Genomic DNA, 27,844 nt, shown 5'->3' with positions numbered 1-27,844 from the left:
TGCCTGTGAGTTTTTTTTTATTATTATTTATAGACTTGAACGCGATTATAGAGAAGTATCATACTGTTTTTACAATATAAGTAGCAATGTAGGTTTCTGAAAAGACTGCAGACATTGAGCAGGTAAGGAGATTTGGAATGCTTACAAAAAGCACACTAATGTACTTGGGTACAATGAAAGAACCAAGTTTGTTGTTACTGTGCCGTACTTCACAATGGGTAGCAATGAAAGGTTGTTATGCTCAATCTAGGATTATCTCAACTAGTCAAATTCTTTATTAACGTAGAAAAATTAGAAGGCACAGTGAATACTACGCAAAATAGAAAAAGAAAAAAAGGGTGTGCGCACTCAATGCTTGCATAGCGGATACACAACTACACCATTCACTGCAAATGTCCTTACAGACATGTATTTTCAGAACAGAGAGCATGTCTGACCACATCGGTTGCAGAATATTGTTTGCCGAGTGAACTACGCCTAACTGTGGTGCCAATTAGAATGCATAGGTATAGGCAAACTCTGTTCAACCGCTTTAAGAAAGTGAAACACAAGACATGAAAATAGAGACCTTTAGTACATTATCAATTTGCAGCCGTGAGGCCCCAATTGGTAGGGGCAAGTGGCAGTGGGGGGGGGGGGTGACCACAGATGTGTGCCAGCCCATGTAAGATGGAATAGTTATAGCTGGGAGCAAAATGTTATTCTCAGAGAATAGGTGCAGGAACACCCTCCTTCCGAGTAACCTCTTGTCTCTGCTTCCCAAAACGAGCACCGTTCCATGGTTCCACCCCCTCCCAGTATTGTCCCTTTCAGAGAATACAGAACAAAGTATCATTTTGTGGTGCTATGTAATTTGGTAATAGACAGTAAAAGGGAATCCCTTTAGCTAGCAACAATAGATCCACCCCAACAATAAACTCCCAACAGCCAGCATCAATAGAACGTCCAGCAATTATACACCCCTCCCTCAACAGTAGATCCCTACCTGCAACGGTTGACCCTTTCCGTTGGGTTCATTTTAAGCATATTTTAGTGATTGCATCATGTCCCTTATAAAATTGCAGGCACTCAATGTGTGAAGTGTGACAACTAAGATTTTGTGACCCTGTTGCATGTTAAGGCATTTAGTGGCATGCTTTTTATTTTTTACATTAGGAGAAGGAAACTTCCCTCCTCTATCCTTCTCCCTTTTACCCAATTCCTATGGTTTTACTTTGATAGGTTTTTTGTCTTGGTGATTCTGCGATTTCACATGGATGTCATGGCGATTCTTTAACCACTCCAATACCAGGCACTTACACCCCCTTTCCTGCCCAAGCCAATTTTCAGTGCTGTTGCTGTTTAAATTACATTTCCGGTCATGCTACACTGTACCCAAACAGAATTTATCATTTTGTTCCCACAAAGCTTTCATTTGATTACCTGTGCGGTTTTTATTTCTGCAAAAATATATATATATATATATATATATATATATATATATATATATATATATATATATATATATATATATATATATATATATATATATATATATATATATATATATATATATATAACATACATATACGAGATGTATCTTGGCCTAGGGCGACAAGGCCTGGGCCGCGGCGTTTCGCGGCCCCCCCCCGCACAAAAAACCCCCAAACGTCTTTCCGCGGCTAGATGCCTTTCTGTGTGACACTGTCAGGTCCGTCACGCCGCATACTGTGGGGAGCGACTGCCAGTGCCGCCCCCATAGATCTGGTGCACGGCGTGCACATTGCTTAGCTGGTGGATGCTCCGCCTCCGCGCGGCATCGTAGGGAGGAGAGAGGGGAGAACGATAGTGGACCGCGGCGTGGAGGAAAATAAAGTTCAGCAGCAGCACTCAGATCATCTCATCTAACAGGTACAAATCGATGAGTACACACCTGCCACCCCTGCTTAGTTTTTTTTTATTGTGAATCCAGCAAGATGTCTGATGGACAAACCCCCCCCCCCCCCCCCCGGATATTTACTTTTATTTTAAATGTGAATCCAGCATGATGTATGATGGCTAACCACCCCCCCCCCCCCCCCCCCCCCCTGCTTATTAATTTTTTTTTTAAATGTGAATCCAGCAAGATGTTTTAATGGCCAACCAAACCCCCCCTTATTAACTTTTATTTTAAATGTGAATCCAGCATGATGTCTGAAGTCTAACCACCGACTCCCCACCCCCGCTTAAGATTTTTTATTTTATTTAATTGTTTTATTGAACCAGTGATTCTCAGCTTGAGTATGAGTGTTCGCCCCCCCCCCCAACCCCCGCTTATTAACTTTTTTTTATTTAAAGCGGAGGTTCACCCTAAAAACAACATGTATATAACATTACATTCTGCATACTTCCAACATTTACACTACGCTGTTTTTTTTTGCTGTACATACTGTATTATTGCTATTTTCCACCCGGCTTCCCGGGTACTCACTCCCGCGTTCCTATGCAGAGGCAGTGTCATGTGATTGACGTTCTTGAGAAAAACTTCCCCCCGGTGGATAAGGCGCGTCACGAGTTTCCGAAAGTAGCCAAACTGTCAGTCGGCTCTATACGGCGCCTGCGCACCGACTAGGAGCCGTGTAGAGCTGACTGCGCAGGCACCGTATAGAGCCGACTCGCAGTTCGGCTAATTTCGGAAACTCGTGACGCGCCTTATACGCCGGGGGGAAGTTTTTCTCAAGAAAGTCAATCATCTGGGCGAAGTCCCACATGACACTGCGCCTCTGCATAGGAACGCCTACTCCCGCGGGAGTGAGTACCTAGAAGTGGGGTGTAAAATAGCAATACAATAAGTACAGCAAAAAAAAAAAAAAAAAGACAGGGCGGGTCTTAAATAGGAAGGGGTGTGTCCTTGACAGGAAGGGTGGGTCGTATTTAAATTAGGGGGTGCATGAGTTTAGTCAGGCCTAGGGCAGCACAAAACCTAAATACACCTCTGACACACACACACACACACCTAAAAAGAGTGCACAAAGGGCAGCGTCAAGGAGGGGAAATACACAGTGCACTTCCCGGCGCCAAAGAGAAAAAAATACTTAATAAAGAGGTACTTAATAGATAAAGGAAATGGATAAAATCTGAAGGATAAAATATATATAAAAAATCAGAAATTAATAAAAAGTTCTCCTAAAACCCATTAGGGTGATATATATATATATATATATATATATATATATATATATATATATATATATATATATATTAGAGCAGCCGTTTAAAAATAGATGAAAAAACACCTATTAAAAAATGTAAACAAAGAATCAACAAATATAGCCAATGAATAATGGTTATAAAATGATAAAACAGCGCTTAAAATGGATAGTCCAAATGTAGATAAAAGATACCAGCTTTCTAGTGAGTTTGAACCCCAGAGGGGAAGTGTGTCTCACGTTTCGGTGAAGATTGGAAATCGGTGGAGGGTGTATTATCATTCCTGGAAACATTTCCTATATTACTTTGAACTTTGCCTGATTCACTGATCTATGGACTCTTTTTTCAACATCTTTTATCTACATTTGGACTATTTATTTTAAGCGCTGTTTTATCATTTTATAACCATTATTCATTTGCTATATTTGTGGAATATATATAAATATATATATATATATACATATACATATATACACACATATATACATACATACACACACACGAAATCGCAAAATCACTTAGACAAAAAACCTATCAAAGTAAAACCATAGGCATTGGGTAAAAGGGAGAAAGAAAGAGGAGGGAAGTTTCCTTCTCTTAAAATTATATATATATATATATATATATATATATATATATATATATATATATATATATATATATATATATATATATATATATATATATATATATATATATATATATATATATATATATATATATATATAATTTTGTAAATAAGTTAAAATAATCTATATCACCAAAGCAAGTCTTGCTTTAGGCACTGATAAGGCAGAACCAATGAGGTGGCACTGATAGGCGGCACTGATGGGTACTTATGGGTGGCACTGGCAGGCATTGGGATGGGCACCAATTGGCATTACCCTGGTGGTCAAGGGTGGCATTACTGGTGGACCAGTGTGATAGCCTTCACTGGTGGTCCTGGTGGAATTCTGGTGGACCTGGGTGGGCATTCGGGGGGGCTGCGCCGATAATCAGCACAGTACCCCCCTGCCAGAAGAGCAGCCGATCGGCTCTCCTCACATTTGTCAGACGCGAGTGAGGAAAAGCCGAGCAACTGCTCGGTGGTCATCCGACGCCCAGTCAGGATAACCACCGCCGGCTGCCATTCTGCTATAGGCCGGGCAGGAAGTGGTTAATGGAAAGATACACTTTGCGAGCAGAGGTAAAAACAGGACTCTTTTGTAACACGTAGGAATATATGATGTTTGAGAATTTTGGGGTTTGTACAATGACTTTTTCTCTGTCTTTTACATCTGTGAAGGAAGGGATTGGGAAATATGGGATTATTGTAGTGCCAGCAAATAGAAACCAAAACGCATAAAGTAATATAAAAATAAAAGTTTTAATGATTACAAAAGATGACTGGCTAAACTAGTTGGGTAGACTTGATCTTTGACCTGTATCTTTATGTATTGCTCGAACGTTCTGATTTGCTTTGTTATAATGCTTGAACCAAATTTTATCTTTTGTAATCAATAAAACTTTATTTTTATATTACCTTATGCGTTTTGGTTTTTATTTGCTAGCACCGCAATAATCCCATGTTTCCCAATCCCTTCCTTCAATTAAATTAAGGGATGAGGTGCCGTATCTTCATTAGGACCATCGACCACTAACCACCCTCTTTTACATGTGTGCGATTTCTCAGTGGCACATACAAAGTCCCATTTGCCTGTTCTTGCCTTTTAGAGGTGGTAGAGGGCCTTCAATTTGTATCTACTTGTAAAAAAATATAAATAAATAATCTAACTTCATTAGGGTTTTAAACAATATTTAAAACATCAGTACAATAAAAACTTACCCACGATTCCAAAAGCCGACACAGCTCGGGATAATCCTGATGACCCTTTCTGTCCCATTTTTGTCCGGTTACCAAGATCAAGGCGACCAAGGAGCTCACGTACTTCTTGTTGGGTGTATACATGCTTTAAAAAAAAAAATTATATTTAAAAGCATCCTTTGGATAAAATTATATAAAATTACTTTATTTTATACAGGCAAAGACAATGTTTTTTTTGCATTATCCTATCTCAAGCCTGAGCTCCTTTAAGATTAAACACAAACTCAGGTATTACTATTCCAACGTTACCATGACACAATGTCCTAATCCTTAAAGTAGAAGTATAAAAAAAATGTTTTTATTTTGAATTAGAGTAAGGGCTCTTTCACACGGGCAGCCTGTTCAGGTCCACCTGCCAGTTTTTAGGTAGGCCTGAACGGGCCCTCCGTGCTCCTCTATGTCAAGTGTGACAGAGGAAAAAAAATACTTTTCTATCCGTCTGGCGGATCGGATGAACACGGACAGCGGGTCCGTGTTCATCCGATCCCCCCATAGTGTGCGGGGACCGCCCTGTCATCCGCCGGCTCAGCGGGAATCCATGGAGCAATCCCCGCTGAGCAAGCAAAGGTTCACGGGGCGGATCATTACTGATCCGCCCCGTGTGAAAGGGGCCTTAGGGAGGTTTATAACTCCTGTCAGATTTTATTCTTCACCATCTGTGTCCCATTTTGGAGATTTTACTTTCACTTCCCATCCCATAGCCAAAAAAAATTAAAATTCAATTTTCTTATAGAGGACCAAACCGCAGATCCGTGTCTGAATGGACACATGGAGCTACAGCTTGGCTTGGGTGCCCTCATAGCAAGCTACTTGCTCTGGGGGCACTCAGGAGGGAGGGGCCAAGATCACAGACGTGGAACCCGAGAAGAGAAGGATCTGGGCTGCTCTGTGCAAATCCACTGCAACAAAGCAGGCAAGTATAACATGTTTGTTATTTTCATAGAAAAAATTGTTTACAATCACTTTAAAACTAATCTTGAAAGCACACCCAGTAATAACTTAAACCAGAATTAAAGAGATATCCATGAAGTGGCATGCAACACATAGTAAGCCAGAACATTTTAGGAAGTGGCCAATTTTTTGAAGCTCAGCTTTAGGCACCTTTCACACGGGCGGACCGTTAAGGTCTGCCAAATAAACGGACAGGTGGACCTGAACAGGCGATCCATGCTCGTCTATGCAGCATCGGATGTCAGCGGCGACCATGTCTGCTGACATCCAATCTGCTAAAATCAGATGGATGGCAATAAGTCGCCATATGTCCTGGCGGATCGTGTGAGATCTGATGAACAGAAATATAGCCCCCTCCCCCTTGTCCGGGCACTTTGACAGATCACCCAACCCAGGATTGGACGGGTGATCTGTCTATCAAAGTGCCCAGACAAGGGGGAGGGTCTATATATATATATATATATATATATATATATCGTTTGCCTAGGGGTGGCACGTTTGCAAATGGGGTTCTTTCTCAAAGTGGGGGGATTTATCTAAGTGGTAGCACTTCTGAGCCTGCACTTCAGGGAATGCACAAAGCGTAGGAAGAGAAAAATAGAGATTTGTTAGACAGGTAACCTTGTTCACACTCTCCGCTCTTCCTCCCCCTTCTAAAATGCTCTGTCTACCACTCCTGACAGCTGCATCTTCAATTCTTAAACTGGCTTTCATTCATCCCTCTTCTCCACCCCACACCTTGTATATATCACCCTCATTTCTGTTCTCCCCTTATTACTGCGCTCACCAACTCTGGCTAATTCTAAATTTACACGCCCAATACTCCAAACCACTGGGGAATGTTCCCTCATATAAATCACATTCCCACATAACCTCCCTCACCCTTCTGCTTCTCCTATCCTCTGGTGATGTATCACCAAACCCTGGGCCTCCTAACCGTGCTCAACACACCCATTACCCTACACCCTCTGGCTGCAATGCACACAATCTAGTTCCCATTACTCTTCTTCCCAAGACCAGTCTCCCTTTCTCTTGCGCCCTTTGGAATGCTCGCTCCGTCTGTAACAAACTGACCTCCCTCCATGATCTCTTTATCGCTAAATCATTTAATCTTCTCGCCGTCACCGAAACCTGGCTTCACGAATCAGACACTGCGTCTTCTGCTGCTCTCACGGTGGTCTTCTTTGGACTCACTCCCCCAGAGCCAGTGGAAGCAAAGGAGGGGGTGTTGGAATCCTTTTAGCCCCACATAGCACCTTTCAGGTACTTCACCCACCTCCCTCTCTGTCACTCTCCTCATTTGAGGCGCATTGTGTTCGTCTCTTCTCCCCAGTTTCTCTAAGGATAGCTGTGATCTACCGGCCCCCTGGCCCAGTATCATCCTTTCTGGATGACTTCTCTGCCTGGCTACCCTACTTTCTCTCTTCTGAAATCCCCACAATCATTCTTGGCGACTTCAACATCCCTACTAATGCTAGCACTCCTGCAACTTCAAAACTTCTCAGTCTAACCTCCTCCTTTGACCTGAAGCAATGGATACATGCTCCTACTCACTCTGAAGGCAATACCCTTGACCTTGTCTTTTCCCACCTATGCATTCCACGTAACCTCTCCAACTATCCTTACCCCCTATCTGATCACTACCTTATTAACTTCACTCTCTCCTTCTCCTCCACCTCCTCTCCACCCAAACGCCTAACGGTTTCTCGTAGAAACCTTCACCATATCAACCCTTCTCTTCTATACTTTGCAACTGACCACCTCTACGACAAAATCGCACCCCTGTCCTGCACTGACCTAGCCACTTCTGTCTACAACACTTCACTTCTAGCATCACTGGACAGACTGGCCCCCCTCACTACACGCAGAATAAGGCCCCGCCCCCTTCAACCCTGGCAAACAGATGATACCAGAAGTCTGAAAAAACACAGCCGTGCTCTTGAGCGCCAGTGGCGCAAGAGCAAGTCCAAGGAAGACTTCGTCCAGTATAAATCTGCCCTCCAAAAATACAATTCCAGCCTCCTCACTGCCAAGCAGACCCATTTCATCACCCTCATTAAAAACTTATCATCCCGTCCCCGTCAACTCTTCTCTACCTTCAACTCTCTACTTCGTCCCCCACTGCCTCCACCCACCAACTCACTCACTGCCCAGGAGATCGCCAATCACTTTAAACAGAAGATTGATACAATTCGCAAGGAGATCTCTATTGTTCAGATACCCCTCCACACTTCCCACAGGTACAATCTTTACTTCCCTCTTTCAACCCCACCACTATAGACGAGGTCGCTAAATTACTTGCCAACGTCCATCTTACCACCTGCGCTCTGGACCCTGTTCCCTCGCAAATGCTACGTTCACCCTCTGACTCTATTCTACATTCTCTAACCCACATCTTCAATCTCTCCCTCTCTTCTGGCATCTTCCCTAACTCTTTGAAACATGCACTAGTCAGCCCCATACTTAAAAAGCCCTCACTGGACCCATCCAATCTTGACAACCTACGTCCCATCTCCTTGCTCCCCTTTTTATCCAAACTCCTTGAACGTCTAGTCTACAACCGACTGAGCGTCCACCTTGCTGATAATAACCTTCTTGATCCCTTTCAGTCTGGATTTCGTTCTCAACATTCCACAGAAACTGCTCTCCTAAAACTTACAAACGATATACTAACGGCCAAAACTAAGGGACACTATTCTGTGCTCCTACTCCTGGACCTCTCTGCCGCCTTTGATACGGTTGACCACCCACTCCTCAAAAAACTTCACACCTTTGGTCTCCGTGACTGTACTCTTCGCTGGTTCTCTACTTACTTATCCAACCGTACCTTTATCGTTAATTACAATTCTACTTCCTCCTCTTCCATTCTCAGTTGGGGTCCCCCAAGGTTCTGTTCTGTTCTCCTATTCTCAATCTACACCTCCACACTGGGTCAGCTGATAGCCTCCCACGGCTTCCAATACCATCTCTACGCTGATGACACTCAAATTTATTTCTCTACCCCTCAACTCACTAGCTCATTTTCCTCACGTATCACTAATTTACTATCAGATATTTCACTTTGGATGTCGCACCACTTCCTCAAACTCAATCTATCTAAAACGGAACTTATCATTTTCCCTCCCCCACGTGCCTCTTCCCCTGATCTCTCTGTCAAAATTAATGGCACAACTATCGGCCCATCCCCACATGTCAAGGTCCTAGGTGTAGTCCTGGACTCTGAACTGTCCTTTAAACCTCACGTTCAATCACTGTCCAAATCTTGCCGCCTCAACCTTCGCAACATCTCCAAAATACGCCCCTTTCTAACCAATGACACCACAAAGCTCTTAATTCACTCCCTGGTCATCTCTCGCCTTGATTACTGCAATTCCCTTCTCATTGGCTTACCTCTGCATACTCTATCCCCCCTTCAGTCCATCATGAATGCTGCTGCCAGACTCATCCACCTTACCAAACGCTCTGTCTCTGCTTCCCCTCTCTGTCAATCCCTCCATTGGCTTCCACTCACCCAAAGAATTTAATTCAAACTACTAACTACTACCTACAAAGCCATCCACAACTCTGCCCCCAGCTACATCGCTGACCTAGTCTCTAAATACCAACCTAATTGTTCTCTTCGCTCTTCTCAAGACCTCCTGCTCTCTAGCTCTCTCATCACCTGCTCCCATGCTCGTCTCCAGGACTTCTCCAGAGCCTCTCCAAGCCTATGGAACTCCTTACCCCAATCTATCCGCCTATCTCCTTCTCTACTAGCTTTTAGAGGATCCCTGAAAACCCTCCTCTTCAGAGAAGCCTATCCTACCCACACCTAACTATTTGCATTTGAGTCCATCTGATCATCCCCCACAGCTACTACCCATTGTTCCACTTGACCCTCCCTTCTAGATTGTAAGCTCTAACGAGCAGGGCCCTCTGATCCCTCCTGTATTGAATTGTAGTGACTGTACTGTATTCCCTGATGTAAAGCGCTGCGCAAACTGTTGGCGCTATATAAATCCTGTATAATAATAATACTAATAATAATATATGACGCGCGGTGGGGAACACACAGCTATTCAAATGAAAACTGTTATGTTCCCCGAGCCCTGATCAACGAGACGAGGGGGGGGGGGGGACAGACAATGCTGCATTTGGGGACACAAGGCTGCATTTTTTTTAAAAGTATCGGTAATCGGTATCAGCAAGTACATGAAATAAAGTATCGGTACTTGTACTCGGTCCTAAAAAAGTGGTATCGGGACATCCCTAGTTAAATTTAGTATTACAAGTTAACCTTTGTGAAAATTTTAACCCAATAGGGTAAAGCTGGGTATAAACACATCTATACAGTGTGAATAAAGTAATCTCCTGCTACGACTATTGCAATCAGTCCCCCATCAGCACCTGTAAGATGCAGCCACTGTTCGACCAACAATTTTCTGTCCCACTTTTTTGGCTTTGCTCCTTCCATTGTCGGGCATGAGTTAAACAGCATGTACCCCACTTAAAGTGGAATTCCAGTCGTATTTTAACCAAGCTTAAATCTACTCACAACCCTCCTTTTAAAACTATTCTATCTGCCCTGTAAAATAAAATGTGTCTATACTTAACCTATCCTGAAGCTGCTCTGCTACATTCAGATGATCGTGTTCCAGCACCAGCTGCAGTGTGGCTCTCCTCTAGTCACAATGGTTGCCGAGTCTGAGCGATGACATTACCCTTAGGCTTACTTTGGGGTAAGCAATGAGACCGGCCCAGCAATGAGACCGGCCCAGCAATGAGACCGGCCCAGCAATGAGACCGGCCCAGCAATGAGACCGGCCCAGCAATGAGACCGGCCCAGCAATGAGACCGGCCCAGCAATGAGACCGGCCCAGCAATGAGACCGGCCCAGCAATGAGACCGGCCCAGCAATGAGACCGGCCCAGCAATGAGACCGGCCCAGCAATGAGACCGGCCCAGCAATGAGACCGGCCCAGCAATGAGACCGGCCCAGCAATGAGACCGGCCCAGCAATGAGACCGGCCCAGCAATGAGACCGGCCCAGCAATGAGACCGGCCCAGCAATGAGACCGGCCCAGCAATGAGACCGGCCCAGCAATGAGACCGGCCCAGCAATGAGACCGGCCCAGCAATGAGACCGGCCCAGCAATGAGACCGGCCCAGCAATGAGACCGGCCCAGCAATGAGACCGGCCCAGCAATGAGACCGGCCCAGCAATGAGACCGGCCCAGCAATGAGACCGGCCCAGCAATGAGACCGGCCCAGCAATGAGACCGGCCCAGCAATGAGACCGGCCCAGCAATGAGACCGGCCCAGCAATGAGACCGGCCCAGCAATGAGACCGGCCCAGCAATGAGACCGGCCCAGCAATGAGACCGGCCCAGCAATGAGACCGGCCCAGCAATGAGACCGGCCCAGCAATGAGACCGGCCCAGCAATGAGACCGGCCCAGCAATGAGACCGGCCCAGCAATGAGACCGGCCCAGCAATGAGACCGGCCCAGCAATGAGACCGGCCCAGCAATGAGACCGGCCCAGCAATGAGACCGGCCCAGCAATGAGACCGGCCCAGCAATGAGACCGGCCCAGCAATGAGACCGGCCCAGCAATGAGACCGGCCCAGCAATGAGACCGGCCCAGCAATGAGACCGGCCCAGCAATGAGACCGGCCCAGCAATGAGACCGGCCCAGCAATGAGACCGGCCCAGCAATGAGACCGGCCCAGCAATGAGACCGGCCCAGCAATGAGACCGGCCCAGCAATGAGACCGGCCCAGCAATGAGACCGGCCCAGCAATGAGACCGGCCCAGCAATGAGACCGGCCCAGCAATGAGACCGGCCCAGCAATGAGACCGGCCCAGCAATGAGACCGGCCCAGCAATGAGACCGGCCCAGCAATGAGACCGGCCCAGCAATGAGACCGGCCCAGCAATGAGACCGGCCCAGCAATGAGACCGGCCCAGCAATGAGACCGGCCCAGCAATGAGACCGGCCCAGCAATGAGACCGGCCCAGCAATGAGACCGGCCCAGCAATGAGACCGGCGGGTCAAGCTCTCTGCTCATGGAAAGGAAAAAAAAAAATCACATTACATATTTTCATTTTTGAACTTTAGACACAGTCATGTGATCAGGAGTCTTGTCGTGTAAATCTGTGCAGTGGGTGGGCATGCATATCATTACTGATGACTAGGTTTTCATGGCAACAAAGTAAACTCCTGAAAATAGCCCATGCCCAGTATGAGAAAGCCTGCTGGAGGGGATAATGTTCAGTCCCTCTGACCAGCAGTGTTTTAATAGACAGATGCATGCGCAGTGATGGGAAGTTTCCAGGTGCTGACCTCCACCAGTTGTGAACCAGCACCAAAACCCAGGTAAGTCAGGGAAATGGCAAGGTCAACAGGTAATTCTTTAACATAACCAAGGTTGACAAAATGGAGTAGTCAGATTCATTTTTTTTTCTAGAAAGACCTTTAAGGAAGGTGTCAACATACTTTTCCTTTCAGTGCAATTAAAAGAATACTAAAAACCCAATTTTTTAAAAATCAAAATAAAATATAGTAGACTATAAGTAGAATATACCTTTCATCTCTCTGCCTTGAAATGCAAACTTTTGTGCCATTTTCAGAATTTCCTGTTCTAGGGTGGCTACATTTGTTTGTGAACGTAGCTACCCATTCCTGCTTGGCCCCGAGATGGACTACAAAGCTTCACTCAGACACAATCAGCATATTCATTTAAAGTGATTATGTAAACTATGGACAATATCTAATATTTGTTCAACAATAGTGTTGGCCCCTCAAAATTATATGACCCTGAAGAAGTTATAATTTAAGCAAAACGTGTTGGCCATCAAGAATTGGACAAAACTACTTTGATCGTTCAGATAACTGTTATTTCATCATTTGTCAATGATGTCCTGCACTTTTATAGGAATATACAGGTAGGGGCCATTCTCCTTCATTTCTCGCTATTCATAGGCCTTTTAAACATACAAGTTTTTAACATGTATAAAAAATAAAAGCAGATTATAAACAAGTCTGTGTACCTAATGTTGTGCCATTAACTGTACACAGTTTTTCCTGCTATGGTCTACACCATGGGTCTTGAAACTACGGCCCTCCAATTGTTCAGAAACTACAATTCCCATCATGCCTAGTCATGTCTGTGAATGTCAGTGTGTTACAATGCCTCATGGGATGTTTAGTTCTACAACAGCTGGAGGGCCGTAGTTTGAGGATCCCTGCTCTACTGGCTGTGGCACCTTTTGAAAGTGATTGTTTAAATAGACATTACAGGTAAAGATGTCAAGCCATACACCAATTCAAAACAGAGGTATAAAGGTTACGATTTAAAAAAAACATTTGTACTATTAACTGGATTTATATTCTGCTCCACTCACCTTATCATCAATAATTACCAGGTCTTTAGGTTCAGTCCGATCAATTTTCAGAACGCGGTATTTTGTTTCTGCATGATTGCTCCCCACAAGAAAATACCTCTGAATATAAAACAAAAAAAAATTCTTAATTACCTGCTGGCTTTGCTTAGCTTTATAAGGGACTTTTTCACCAGCAGAAAAAAAGATACAATTTTTTTTTTTTTTTTTTTTTTTACACATTTTTTTTTTTTTTGCACAATTGCACTCAGCACTTTATCTTAAGTTTTTTATTTTGGCTTTATATTTTTTGAGTGTTACATACGTTTCATTTGTTTTAACATATGTCCTACATGTTTTACATTTGATTGACTGATCACTATTTAATACTAGTTATATTCAATTAGTCCCTTTCCCACTTACCCTATACAGCGCAGCATTACCCCCCTTCTGTGACTATGTTTGGTTTGATACACTTTCAGTGCTGCAGCCGTATCCCCCCACCCCCCCTCCCCACACCTTGGTAGCGCTGGCATACTCCATATATACACACTAGCATTAGTTTTGGATATGAAAAAAAGGTCATTACCAAAATAGTTTGAAGTGGATGGAAATGGCATACAATAATAAAAAAAAAGGCCATTAAAAGGGAATATGTTCCAAAGCATAGATCTGCCACAGGGTTTGCTCAGTGTTCCTGGGCTCACCCTAATCACCTAGCGCACATTAGTATTATCGCTCTGTGTTCTGGCAGGGAGAAGGGAAAGATCTTATCTGTTCTGGCATAAGAGAATTGCTTACGCACTCTCACTGTGCCAGCAGGGAGATTAATGTACCAGGGCCATATGCATGTAGACACGCATGCGAGTTTGAGCTTGGGGGTTCACACCCTAATGCAATAGGTTGTGCACGTTTATGTTCAAAAGTATAATCCCCATCTCAGAAGCCTCCAGTGGAAGCAGATGTTGTCCATTCCATGGGCTGCATAGTACTTTCAGGGAATGACTGGCCTGGGACTATTCTGCAGCTCGGGTATATGCGAGTGAGAAGTTTTTAGCAGGTCCAAGGCAGGTATGTTGCTTTATGATAGATCTTTTAGGTATCAAGAGGGTTTCTCAATTATTAATGTCTTCACCATTCTTTAAATCTTTTTCAAATAAAACCCATGTGCAAAACATTCTTACTCTTAACTGCACCTGCTTTAAGTTGCATTTAGCTGAATGCTACTGAGAAATACATGACATGACAGCCATTGTGAAGATGATCAATACATATCGGGACAAGTTGCTCCTTATCCATTCCATGCAATATGTTCGGAACAGCGTGAGGCTAGAAGCTGATGCAAAGTGTTGATTTATTGGATGTTGTTCTTGTTCTGCTCTTTCAGCCAATTAGCTGAGTTTGTAGCGCAGCTGGGGGTACAGACAATAATAATGCTGAAAGTGAGAAAACATGGAAAGCCATGTGTCTGAACTGTTCTGGGTCAGCTCATTGGTTAGCGAGAAATGTTACAATGTATGAAATATCTGACAAAAAAATCTATAAGATATGTTATTATTGGCAGTATTCATTAGTGAGTTAAACAATTTGCAAAGGTCAGCCGTAGAAACAAATTATTTCTTATTTTTCTGACTGTAGTTAATTGGAGAAGTAAAATCTAATTAACTGCTATAAGTTAGTTAACCACTCCAATACTGGGAACTTATACCCCCTTCCTGTCCAGACCAATACGCCGCTTTCAGAGCGGTCACACTTTGAATGACAATGAATTATTAACACAAATATTTTTTTCACTCATCGTTAGTGTTTGGCTGAAGCCATTTTTTTATCAATCCACTGTGTTGGAACATCCCAAGCGCAGCTTCTTGGCTGATGAATGCAAATGTTGTGCGAGCTACAAAAAAGGCACAGGAAATTTAGTAAAAATTGTTGGCAAGATGAATGCCGTACGTTATTAAAAAAAATACTGGAGAAACATTTGCATGCATCAGCCAGAAAGCTGCACATGTGACATACTTGGACATTCCAACATGACAATGATCCAAAAACACAAGGCCAAGTCAACCTGTCATTGGCTACAGCAGACAAAATTGAAGGTTCTGGAGTGCCATCTCAATCTCCTGACCTCAATATCATTGAGCCACTGTGGGGAGATCTCAAACATGCAATTCCTGCAATACAGCCCAAGAATTTACAAGAACTGGAGGCTTTCTGCGAAGAGGGATGGGCAGCTTTACCATCTAAGATAAAAAGCCTCATCCACAAAAGATGTCAAGCTGTCATTGATGTTAAAGGGGGCAATGCATGGTTTTCAAGAACTGGGGTAGGACGACGTACTGCACTTTTTGCCCAAAAATTACCAAAAATGTACAGTTTCAAAAAACTCCATGGCTTTTACTAAACACCTTGGTCTGCATTCCAAAAAGTGGTAATTTGGGGGATATGTGTACTGTCCTGACATTTTTGGGCCTCAAGAAACTAGATAGGCCATCAGTACATCAGGACAATTTTCAGATACAGTTGTTCCCATTAGTTTACATACCCTGGCAGAATTTATGTTTTTTTGTCCGTTTTGAACAAAAACCTCTTACTCATGGTTAGTGTTTGAAAGATGTAGTAAAGGGTGCTCCCAAAACAATCACTGAGTGCAAAAACTGATCTTTAATGACTCCACTCCAGGCCCACGTGAAAAATAAATCATGATTCAAATTTAAATCCCAACTATCACCCAAAGTGACAACAAAATGCGCTCACCAGATGGCTCTGACCAGCAAGTAACCATAAGATATGAAGTAACTTCTCAGTTCCCAGGAAGCCTTTTAATGATCTCCTTCCAATCAATTGTTCACATGTATAGTGAACTTGGTCGAATGAACCCAGGATTGACCAGATCAAATCCTTAATATTTAGCCTCTATTTAGATTTCGCACATCTGCAAATCAAGCCAAAAAGAGCCAGGGAAAGCAGATAGTGTAGTAACACTTATTTATTGTTAATAGGCACTTACCATATGTCCCCTTGCACTAACCCCTTTACCCGCTTTTCCTCTCTCCTTACTTCAGGGCACTACCCACCTCTCCAACATTTCTATTCCTACTGTCTTTACTTTCTCTTTGGGGAAAAAACAAAAACCTATGAGAGTTGGCCCCGCAGAGTTGTGGACCACTGTAGGAATTGTTCGGCGAGTGCAGCTGGAGGGCTATGGAAATCCTCAATGATATATAAGGGGTGAGACAGTTTAGTAGATCCCAACTGGAACAACGATGTTAGTCACATGTCCCTGAAGGAATGTCGCTGTCGCCTATGCTGTATATGTATAAACGTTATAACTGCATAATATGTAACATGTTGCTATTTGTTATTTTTGTGGCCGCTGTGGGCCTGACTCTTTTTATAAATAAACAATTAAAAAAAAAAAAAGTCACTTACAATTTTTCCAGCAGGGGAGTTCATCAGTATATCAGGAACATCTAGTGCGGTGGAAGTTCATTCAGACAGCACTATCTGACCAGCGGTGTGTACTGTACATTAGGCAACCCCCCCCCCAGCGAAAGGGACACGGAGCACGCGTCAGACCTAGCTTCTATGCATTTCGCATTCCAGCACGTGTCATCAAGAAGTCCACTACAAGTCATTTTTTGTCTGACTACTGGCGCTAGTATCCATTTATATATTCATGTTTAGTGTTTGGCTGAAGCCAATTATCAAACTTTTGTTTTTAAATCATAATGGCAACAGAAACTACCCAAATGACGGCCATGTCTTGGTAGGTATGTTGTGCCATACTATCCATTTTCGGATGATGGATTGAGAAAAGTGCTTTGTGAGATATTCAAAGGTTGGGTTTTTTTTTTTTGTTTTTTTTAATAACCTAAAAGTTCTCCATAACTTAATTACAACTTATTTACCAATTAGGTGACATCTGATGGCAATTAGCTTCACTAGATTTAAAGCGGGGGTTCACCCAAAAAAAAATTAATTAACATCGTCATTCTGACAACTCGGCTGGATGTAATCGGCTGTTTTATTTTTTATTTTTTTATTGCCGTACATAGCGTATTTTCACCGCCGCTTCCGGGTATGTAATCTGCGGGACTGGGCGTTCCTAATTGATTGACATCCTTCCGACCGGCGCATACAGCGCGTCACGAGTTGCTGAAAGTAGCCGGACTGCGAGTCGGCTCTATACGGCGCCTGCGCACCGACGTTCGCCTTTTTTCGGCAACTCGTGACGCGCTGTATGCGCCGGTCGGAAGGAGGTCAATCAATAAGGAACGCCCGGTCCCGCAGATTACATACCCGGAAGCTGCGGTGAATACGGTATGTACGGCAATAAAATAAAAAAACAGCCGATTGTCATTCTGACAACTCGGCTGAATGTAATGTTAATTTTTTTTGGGGTGAACCCCCACTTTAAGGGTATCAGAGTAAAGGGACTGAATACAAGTGCACGCCACAGTTTTGAGATATGCATTTGTACAATTTAAAAACCATTTATCATTTTCCTTCCACTTCACAATTATGTGCTACTTTGTGTTGGTCTATCAGATAAAAACCCACTAAAATACATTTATTGTTTTTGCTTTTGCAGTAAGATGTGCTCGTCTGTCAAAAACTCAATGCATTTAGGTACAGCGATACAAAATAGTTGAAACCCCTTTTCCCAGAAAGTTTCAGAGGGAATCCTAGAATTTGAGCCATAGAGTTATTTTTCTGCCTACACAGAGGAATCACTGGTTGCAAACCATGCCACAAACACTCCTATTAAACCCTGTTGTATTTATATTAATGCCCTTCCAAAGCCCTGGACAATAGGAAGCACACAAAATCACATTAGTGGACAGGTTTTTTTTTGGTTTTTTTCATAACAAAATTTTAAAGTCATTGCTTAAATTATGCCATTTCCAGCTGAAGCCTTATTAATTATAAAAGCCTCATTAAGTAATTGTGGTAAAGTCTCCAAGAAAACTCAGTCACATGTTTTCACATGGCTGAGCTTGAACAAAACATTTTCAAAGCACAGAACAATCCGCTCTGCTTTACATAATCAGAAAATATCTATAAAACATATCAGGTCCTTCAAGGAACAAATCATTTCGCGTCTTTCCATCTACAAAAAGCTTAATTTTTTTTTTAAATATATATATATATATATATATATATATATATATATATATATATATATATATATATATACATATATATATACACACACATATACATATACACACACATATACATATACACACACATATACACACACACACACACACACATATATACACACACACACACACACACATATACACACACACACACACACATATATACATATATACATATATATACATATATACATATATATACATATATATATATACATATACATATACATACACACACACACACATACACGAATATATAACGTATTTATCGGCGTATAACACGCACCCCAACTTTAAGAGGGAAGTTTCAGGAAAAAACTTTCCACAGCCCCCTGCGTATAACACGCAGGCACAGTTTACCCTCTATTTTCAGGGTAAAAAGGTGAGTGTTATACGCCAATAAATACAGTACATACACACATTGAATCCGCGACATTCAAGCAAAAGTTGAATCTGTATTTATTGCCTTACCTGGTTCTACCTAACCCCTACAGGTACACTACATGCTAATGAAATGAGGAAAAAAATATTTATACTTCATACCTTATGTTGCATAGTCAGGTTGAAAAAAATAATAATTTTACACTAGTCCAATGAAAGGAAGGAAAAACACAAACTTACCAATAATTCTCTTTCTACAAAATCTTCTAGGACGCAAAACACATGAGAGATAAGATGCCCCTCCCTACAGGAAACAATCAGTTCACAGCTGTTTATAAGGCCCCACCTTACCTTGTCCCTCTGTTGTAAAGCAATTCTCCCAACCGATTCACAAGGGGTCTTTAGACACTTTGGTACTTACCACCTATTGCATACATTCTCCTTAACAGGGCGGGAAGTAGGCCTGCCGTCACGGAAGGTTTCAAAGAAACACTGTTACCTGTAAGTAACCATCAGTTTTCTCACCTCACCTTCCAGGACGGCAACATAATGAAGAACTCCACAGGCCTACCTTATGTTGGGACCACTGGCTGCCAAATACCAGGTTCTGCAGCACATTTTACCTCCACTTCATGACTGATGAAGGTATCTTAGCTGGATCAGGAGGAGGATAAGCGGTTTGCTACACCAATGTCCCTGCCTTCTCCACTTAGAATGGAGGATCTACGTGGAGTGCTTTAAAATGTAGCACCCCCTTACTTTCAGTATGGGAACTACACTAAAGTTAGTGGGGAATGGGAGAGTTATTTTGCTCCCATTCACAATTCGTTGAAATTTGGGCTGCTGTCGTTCCTGAACTGTCCTGAGAGTCAGTCTGCGCTCCAGGGGTGTTTTTCCACCCCTAGGCGACAGGTGGCACTAGAGGGTTTCTGGCAGAGACACTTTTCCCAAGCAGCCAATTAGGAGTTTTCCCTTGCTGGGAAATAAGTAAATAAGTAATTATTCTTTCACGGATGTGCTCTGATGAGGCGGCACTGATATGCCACAGTTATGGGAAATGATAGGCAGCAGTGATTGGCATCACTAATGGGCACTGCTGGGGCTTTGCTGTAGTCAGGGCACCGATGATCAGTGCCTTAATTGAAAAAAGAAAAAAAAATGCCCCAGCCTTCTGCATTATCCTGTGATATGTTTATTAAAGAACTAAAAACGACTCACTAGCATATAAAAGGATCGGCAATATAAAAGCCTTTAACTTGTGGCAATTCATCTAATAGTAGCAGGCTCCAGATGAGAGGGCATATGAATCACTGTTGCACTGTGAGAACCAGTAGTTGTAAAATACTCAACTTTTACATTGTGTTGCAGTGAATGCGCCAAATGTAGAAGTGGAGCCAATTAATCAACTTTCTTTTGGCATACAGTGAGAAAAACTGAAAAACTGACACATTTTGCATAAATGTGCGGTGTGTGCCAAAGTACAAGTTCTAGACAGGTACATGATTTTGACACATTCTTCACTTTTTAGAGTGACGAGACACAATTTTGAAAAATCTGCCTGTGCCAATTTGAATTCCAGGGACCAAGTCAAACTGGCAAGGTGTGAGGAGAGGGAAAGGGTGGGTTGTAGTGTTCTTTTCTCTAGTAGATGGCAGTATAACCTTAGATTGCTTAACCACTTAAGACCCGGACCAAAATGCAGCTAAAGGACCAGGCCTTTTTGCGATTCGGCACTGTCGCTTTAACCCGACAATTGCGCGGTCGTGCGACGTTGCTCCCAAACAAAAATTGGTGTACATTTTTTTCCCACAAATAGAGCTTTCTTTTGGTGGTATTTGATCACCTCTGCGGTTTTTATTTTTTTAACAAAAATAGAGCGTCAATTTTGAAAAAAATTCAATATTTTTTTATTGTTGCTATAATAAATACCCCCCCCCCCCCCCAAAAAAAAATTATAAATAAAAAAAAAAAAATTCAGTTTAGGCCGTATTCTATCCATTTTTGGTAAAAAAAAATGCAATAAGTTTATCATCGATTGGTTTGCGCAAAATTGTTAGCGTTTACAAAATAGGGGATAGTTTTATTGGATTTGTATTAATTTTTTACCAATTTACTAATGGCGGCGATCAGCGATTTTTTTTCGTGACATGCGACATTATGGCGAAACACTTCGGACAATTTTGCCACATTTTTGGGACCATTGTAATTTTCACAGCAAATAATGCATTTAAAATGCATTGTTTACTGTGAAAATGACAATTGCAGTTTGGGAGTTAACCACAAGGGGGCGCTGAAGGGGTTATGTATGACCCAATATGTGTTTCTAACTGTAGGGGTGTGTGGCCGTAGGTGTGTCATCGATTGTGTATCCCTATAAAAAGGGATCACACGATCGATGACGGAGCCACAGTGAAGAACGGGGAAGCCGTGTTTACACACAGCTCTCCCCGTTCTTCAGCTCTGGGGACATATCGTGGGACTCCAGCGGCGATCGGGTCCGCAAGTCCCGCGGCAGCGGTCACGGAGCTTTGGACCGGGTCGCGGGTGCGCGCCCACTGCTGGGCATTATACAATCACGTAAAGGTACGCGATTGTGCCCAGCCGTGCCATTCTGTCGACGAATATCAGCATTGGGCAGTCCTTAAGTGGTTAAAGGGGTTGTAAACCCTTGTTTTTTTCACCTTAATGCATCCTATGCATTAAGTCGAAAACTTCTGACAGTGACCAGCCCCCATTTTATTCCCCTAAGCCAGTTTGTTCCCTTGGTGGAAACGCATCGTCCCTCTGCCCAGGGCTCTTGATTGGATAGATTGATAGCAGCGCAGCCATAGTCTCCCGATGCTGCCATCAAATCCACACAGGAGCCGAGGCCGAATCTGGAATTCTGTGTCTATGCACACAAGGCTTGACTCATGAGCACGCCCGCAGGGTAGACTGAAGTGCCTCTTTAAAGTGATTGTAAAGTCAGTCTGGAAGGATTTACCCTTTTAATGACGATGCATTTTGAGATACGGCACTGCATCGCTTTAACTGACAAATGCGCGGCCGTGTGATACTGTACCTTTAGGCTTCATTTCTATGGACGTTTTAAAAAACAGGCTGTAAAGCTAGTACAGACACCAGGAAATTACCGCAATTTCCAGCGTTTTGCATTCAATTCCATGCACGTTTTGCCGCGATAGTTTTCAGCCGCGTCTTTCTGTTTCTATTCAAAAATCAATGGTTCCCTATGGGAGCCCATTGATTTGAATAGAGGTCGCACCAGAAGTCGGATCAAGATGATGCGACTGGTGTGCAGAGAATCTTGAAGGGGAACCCCACGCAAATTAAAAAAAAATTTGCGTGAGGTTCCCCCCCAGGATGATACCAGACTCTTCAGTCTGGTATGGATTTTAAGGGAAACACCTACGCCAAAAAAACAGCGCCACACACCTCAAAGCACCTTGTCCCCATGTTAATGGGGACAAGTGTCTTCCCGACAACCCTGGCCGTTGGTTGTCGGGGTCTGCGGGCGGCTCATCGGAATCTGGGAGCCCCTTTAATAAAGAGGTCCCCAGATCCCAGCCCCTCACGTGAATGAGCATGGGGTACATCGTAGCAGCCTGCCCCGAAGACAGCACCGGAGAGTGGAAGTAGAACCCCGAAGGCAGAAGACCCCCGGAGAGCCGAGAAGACACCTGGAGCTGGCTAATAAATTTTAAAAACCTGTGTTGTTTTTATTTTATTGACACTTTCTCCCGGTGAATGGGTAGGGGTACCCCATACTCATTCACGTAGGGTGGGGGCTGTGATCTGGGTGCCCCCTTAAAGGGGACTCCCAGATTCCGATGAGCCCCCCCGCAGACCCCGACAAACAACGGCCAGGATTGATGGGAAGAGACCTTTGTGCCCATCAACATGGGGGACAAGGTGCTTTGGGGTGAGGGGCGCAGTGCCCCTCCTTCCCCAAAGCACCCACTCCCCCATGTTGAGGGCATGCAGCCTGGCACGGCTCAGGAGGGGGGGACGCTCGCTCGTCCCCACCCCCATTCCTGACAAGCCAGGCGGCATGCTCGGATAAGGGTCTGGTATGGATTTTGGGGGAACCCCCACGCCGTTTCCCCTTAAAATCCATACCAGACTGAAGGGTCTGGTATCATTCTGGGGGGAACCTCAAGCCAAAAAAAGTTTGCGCGGGGTTCCCCTTCAAGATTCTCAGAACACCAGTCGGCCTGCAAGTCGGAACATCTTGATCCGACTTCTGGTGCAACCTCTATTCGAATCAATGGGCTCCCATAGGGAACCATTGATTTTGAGGAGAAAAACGCAGGACGAGGCTTACAGCTCTAACGCTGGAGCTTCAAAACACACTGATTGTTTTGTTTTTGTGGCTTAAAAATGGCTCAGCCAACTACAGCTCAAAAACGTCATGGTGGGCATGAGGCCATAGACTAAAATGGAGCCGTTTTTAAGCTGCAAAAACGCTCAGAAAAGTGGCTGTAAAAACGTCCATGGAAATGAAGCCTTAAATTTATGTTTTTTCCCCCCACAAATAGAGCTCTCTTGGCAGTATTTGATCACCTCTGCGGTTTAAATTTTTTTGCTATAATCACAAACGTGACAAATTTGAAAGATAAATACTATTTGTTGCTATAATAAATATCCCTACTTATAATAAAATAAAATATCTTAATCAGTTTAGGCCAATATCTATTCTACACTTTAACAAATCGCAATAAACGGATATTCATTGGATTGCGCAACAGTTATAGCGTCTACAAAATAGGGAATAGATTTATGGCATTTTTATTTATACTAGTAATGGCTGTGAGCAATTTTTAGCAGGATTGCAACATTGCAGCGAACAGATCAGACACTTAATACGTTTTTTGGGACCAGTCATTTATACAACAAGCAGAGCTAAAAATAGCCACCGATAACGCATAACTGTATAAATGTCACTGGCAGGGAAGGGGTTAACACTAGGGGCGATCAAGGGGTCAAGTGTATTCCCTGGGAGTGTTTCTAACTAAATGGGGACTTGGCTAACTGGAGGGAATAAATCGCTGATCCTGATCACTAGGATCAGCAGATCTCTCCAACTACCCTGTCAGAACAGGGGATCGGTCGGTTTACATTGACAGATCCCATCCTGGCTCTCGTTCCCGTGATCACAGGTGGCCAGTGGACATAGTGGATGCAAGGCACATGCATCAGGTCCCCCGCCGCACAACGGGCACGCGCCTGCTACGACTCTTAAGGGGAGCTACCGTACACCTATGGCGATTTGCGGGAACATGCTGACCTGCTGCGGTATAACAATGGCAGCTGGTCAGCAAGTGATTGAACACAAGCTCCTTGTGCCCATTTAGACAAAGAGCCGTGGCCCATCACCCCCTCTCCTGAATGGTTGGTTGACTGACTGCAGCAGGAGCCAATGGCAGTCTCGGATGGCCGACACTCATGGACATTGCTGGACAGAGATGGGGCTCAGGTAAGTATTAGGAGGGCTGCTGCACACAGGTTTATCTCAATGCATTAAAGGAGTTGTAAAGGAAAACATTTTTTTTTGCTGAAATAACTGTTTACAGGGTATAGAGACATAGTTAACTGATTCCTTTTAAAAAATTATTAAAAATAGATAAAAATCTACCATAATGTACCTAGAGTTTGTTTCGTTTTTGCATGCGGTTTCCTGCTTCTGTGATGTACAGAGACAGAGCCAATACAGGGCAGTGATGGTTTGCAAAACGGATTGGTGTTGAGGGGTTTTAGACACACAGTACGTAATCACACCTCCTTGATTAGTGACCACAGTGAGAAAGCTCCCAGTATTGTGGTCATCAGGAATCAGAAAGCCAGGAAGTGTTCAGAACAGAGAAAAATTACAGCAACATCAGAGCAAAAACAAACAATGAGGACATGAAACCAGGACTGCAGTAAGGTAAAGGAAGCCATTTGGCTAAAAAAAAAAAAAAAACCTGACTTTACAATTCCTTTAATCATCAAGCTACTGCATGTTCCTCAATGGATGACAACAATGTTTAACCCCTTAGCTTAATCACAATTGCCTCATTTTAGTAATTTTTGGTTGTTTTTAATTTTTATAAATAAAATGTATTATGTTTATTTTGTTGCTCATGTTTTTTTAGTGATGCTTTAAAAAAAATGGGAAGGCTGATTAACATCAACAATGACTAGGCAAGAAGGACCAGCAAGTGGCGGTCAGCGGTAGGTAAATAGTATTTTTTTTTGCAGTTTAACAAGTTAAATGATTTTTACCAGTTATATTGCAAGTTGCACTTTTTTTTTAATCATTTCACAAGCCAAATTACTCATTACACACACAAAATGTATGTTCTGCAAAGGAATAGTAATTCAATATTTTATTTATTGCATTAAGCAGTTGCCACTTCAAAATTCCTTTCTGCCTAATGAATGGGTCAATTTGTATTAGTAGTTAGAACACTGCAAGGTATATTAAATATGTCTGACATTTTACATATTAAAATACATGCTACCTGGAAGAAAATACATACAAATCAATGGTCAGTCAAGACAAGCTGTGTGTGTAAACACAGCTCCCGGTCCTGTCAGGGGGAGAAATGCCTGACCGTCTTGTGTGTTCATGCACTGTATGAACAGCGATCAGTCATTTCCCCTAGTGAGGCCCCCCCCTACAGTTAGAACACACCCAGGGAACATACTTAACCCCTTCCCTGCCAGTGGCATTTTTATAGCAATCCAATGCATTTTTATAGCACCGATCGCTATAAAAATGCCAATGGTCCCAAAAATGTGTGATCGCCGAAAAACCGCTGATCGCCGCCATTACTAGTAAAAAAAAAAAAAAATTCCATAAAACGACCCCCTATTTTGTAAATGCTATAACCTTTGCGCAAACCAAACGTTTATTGCGATTTTTTTTTAGAAAAATATGTAGAAGAATACGTATCGGCCTAGACTGAGGAAAAAAATGGTTTTATATATTTTTGGGGGATATGTATTATGGTAAAAAAAAAAAAAATTTAAAATTGTCGCTCTATTTTTTTTTACAGCGCAAAAACTAAAAACCACAGGGGTTATCAAATACCACCAAAAGAAAGCTCTATTTGTGGGGAAAAAAGGGAAGCCAATTTTGTTTGGGAGACACGTCGCACGACCGCGCAATTGTCAGTTAAAGTGCGCAGTGCCGAAACGCAAAAAGTGCTCTGGTCTTTGACCAGCAATATGGTCCGGGGGTTAAGTGGTTATAATGACAATTTTGAGGAAAAAAAACTTGTGCGCTAAGAATTGTGGGAAAGGTAAGTGAACAAACAATGCACTAACTTAAAGGAACCTATTTAGAAAATATAAATAAACCTTTACAACCCCTTTAACTTTCTGTTGACACTTCCAGCACTGTGCACTGCCTTGCGAGTCAGGAGTGATGCACTAGTGCAGTGATGGCGAACCTTGGCACCCAAAATGTTTTTGAACTACATTTCCCATGATGCTCATGCACGCTGCAGTGTAAAGCATCATGGGAATTTTAGTTCCACAACACCTGGGGTGCAAAGGTTCACAAACACTGTACTAGTGTGAACCGAGCCTGAGTGTCTCAAGAAATGCGAAAGGCTGACAGTACATCGGGTATGATCAAGTGTAAGGAATTTTCAATGATTGGCACCATAGCTTGTAGACCAGTGGTCTCAAAGTACCAGCCCGCGGGCCATTTGCGGCCCGCGGACCAGTTATAAATGGCCCTCAGGCAGGGTGGAAGTGGAGGGAGCAAAGAGTAAAAAAAAAAAAAAAAAAAAATTTTTTTTTTTCTTTTGGGAGCTGGTGCTATCTGGTGGTGAGCCGTTGGTATTACAAGTTATTACCACCAGATGTGAGCTGGCGCCATCTGGTGGTGGCCGTTGGTATTACAAGTTAAGCATTTACAAGTTAAACAGCAATCCTAATGTAATTTTTCACTATTTTCACTGCCATCTTCTTCCCTCTAATTAGAACCCCCAAACATTATATCCATTTTTTATCCTAACACCCTAGAGAATAAAATGGTGATCGTTGCAATACTTTCTGTTACGCCGTATTTGCGCAGCGGTCTTACAAGAGCACTTTTTTGGGAAAAAATTACACTTTTTTTCATTAAGAAATAAAACAGTAAAGTTATCCCCATTTTTTTTTAAGATTATGAAAGATAATGTTATGCCGAGTAAATTCATACCCAACATGTCACGCTTCAAAATTGCGTCCGCTTGTGGAATGCCGACAAACTTTTTTACCCTTTAAAAATTCTCATAGGTGACGTTTAAAAAAATCTACAGGTTGCATGTTTTAAGTTACAGAGGAGGTCTAGGGCTAGAATTATTGCTCTCGCTCTACCAATCGCAGCGATACCTCACATGTGTGGTTTGAACACTGTTTACATATGCGGGCGCTGCTCGCGTATGTGTTCGCTTCTGCGCGCAAGCCCGTCGGGACGGGGTGCGTTTTCTGGCTCCTAACTTTTTTAGCTGGCTCCTAGATTCCAAGCAAATTTGTCAAACCCTGCCTTACACCAGTGCTGGTGGTAATAATGCGCTCGCTGACACCAGTGCTGGGGGTTAATAATGTGTTCGCTGACACCAGTACTGTTGTTTTTGAAGTTTGAAAGTTTGCATGCGGCCCCCCATGGCATATGAAAACTTGTCTTGTGGCCCTCAGGTAATTTGAGTTTGAGACCCCTGTTGTAGACTAACCTTCACAAAGATCACATAAGCCCTGGTTCACACTGGTGCAATATGAGATGTCAAATTGGCAGCATTTGCACCGTCCTAAACGGTGCAATGCTGCATTGATTTCAAAAAGTAGTTTCTGTACTGCTTTTTTCAATTTTGGCCTGCGATTTAGGTTGCCATCTGTACAGAAACCTGCACAGATGTCTCTAATCGCGACCAAAAACGTAAAAGTTTAGCTGAACTCGCACTGCTTCACTCCCACAGCCCAGTG

At 43.0% G+C, this 27,844-nt stretch overlaps 1 protein-coding gene across 4 annotated transcripts in view; it reads right to left on the bottom strand.

The window, feature by feature from the left end:
• FIG4 (FIG4 phosphoinositide 5-phosphatase) overlaps positions 1 to 27,844 on the bottom strand; it is a 432,686-nt gene that overhangs the window by 327,467 nt on the left and 77,375 nt on the right. For all 4 annotated transcript variants that reach the window (XM_040350224.1, XM_040350227.1, XM_040350225.1 and 1 more), the window contains 2 exons: positions 13,368 to 13,466; positions 4,994 to 5,117 (listed from right to left, as the gene is read on the bottom strand). In XM_040350224.1, the coding sequence (XP_040206158.1) occupies positions 4,994 to 5,117; positions 13,368 to 13,466 (223 nt within the window). The remainder of the gene's footprint in view (positions 1 to 4,993; positions 5,118 to 13,367; positions 13,467 to 27,844) is intronic.

The sequence above is a fragment of the Rana temporaria genome, chromosome 4 (genome assembly GCF_905171775.1).
Source record: "Rana temporaria chromosome 4, aRanTem1.1, whole genome shotgun sequence".
In the NCBI taxonomy this organism is placed as follows: Eukaryota; Metazoa; Chordata; class Amphibia; order Anura; family Ranidae; genus Rana; species Rana temporaria.
The sequence above is the reverse complement of the archived record's forward strand: the minus strand, read 5'-3'. Positions and strand labels throughout refer to the sequence as shown.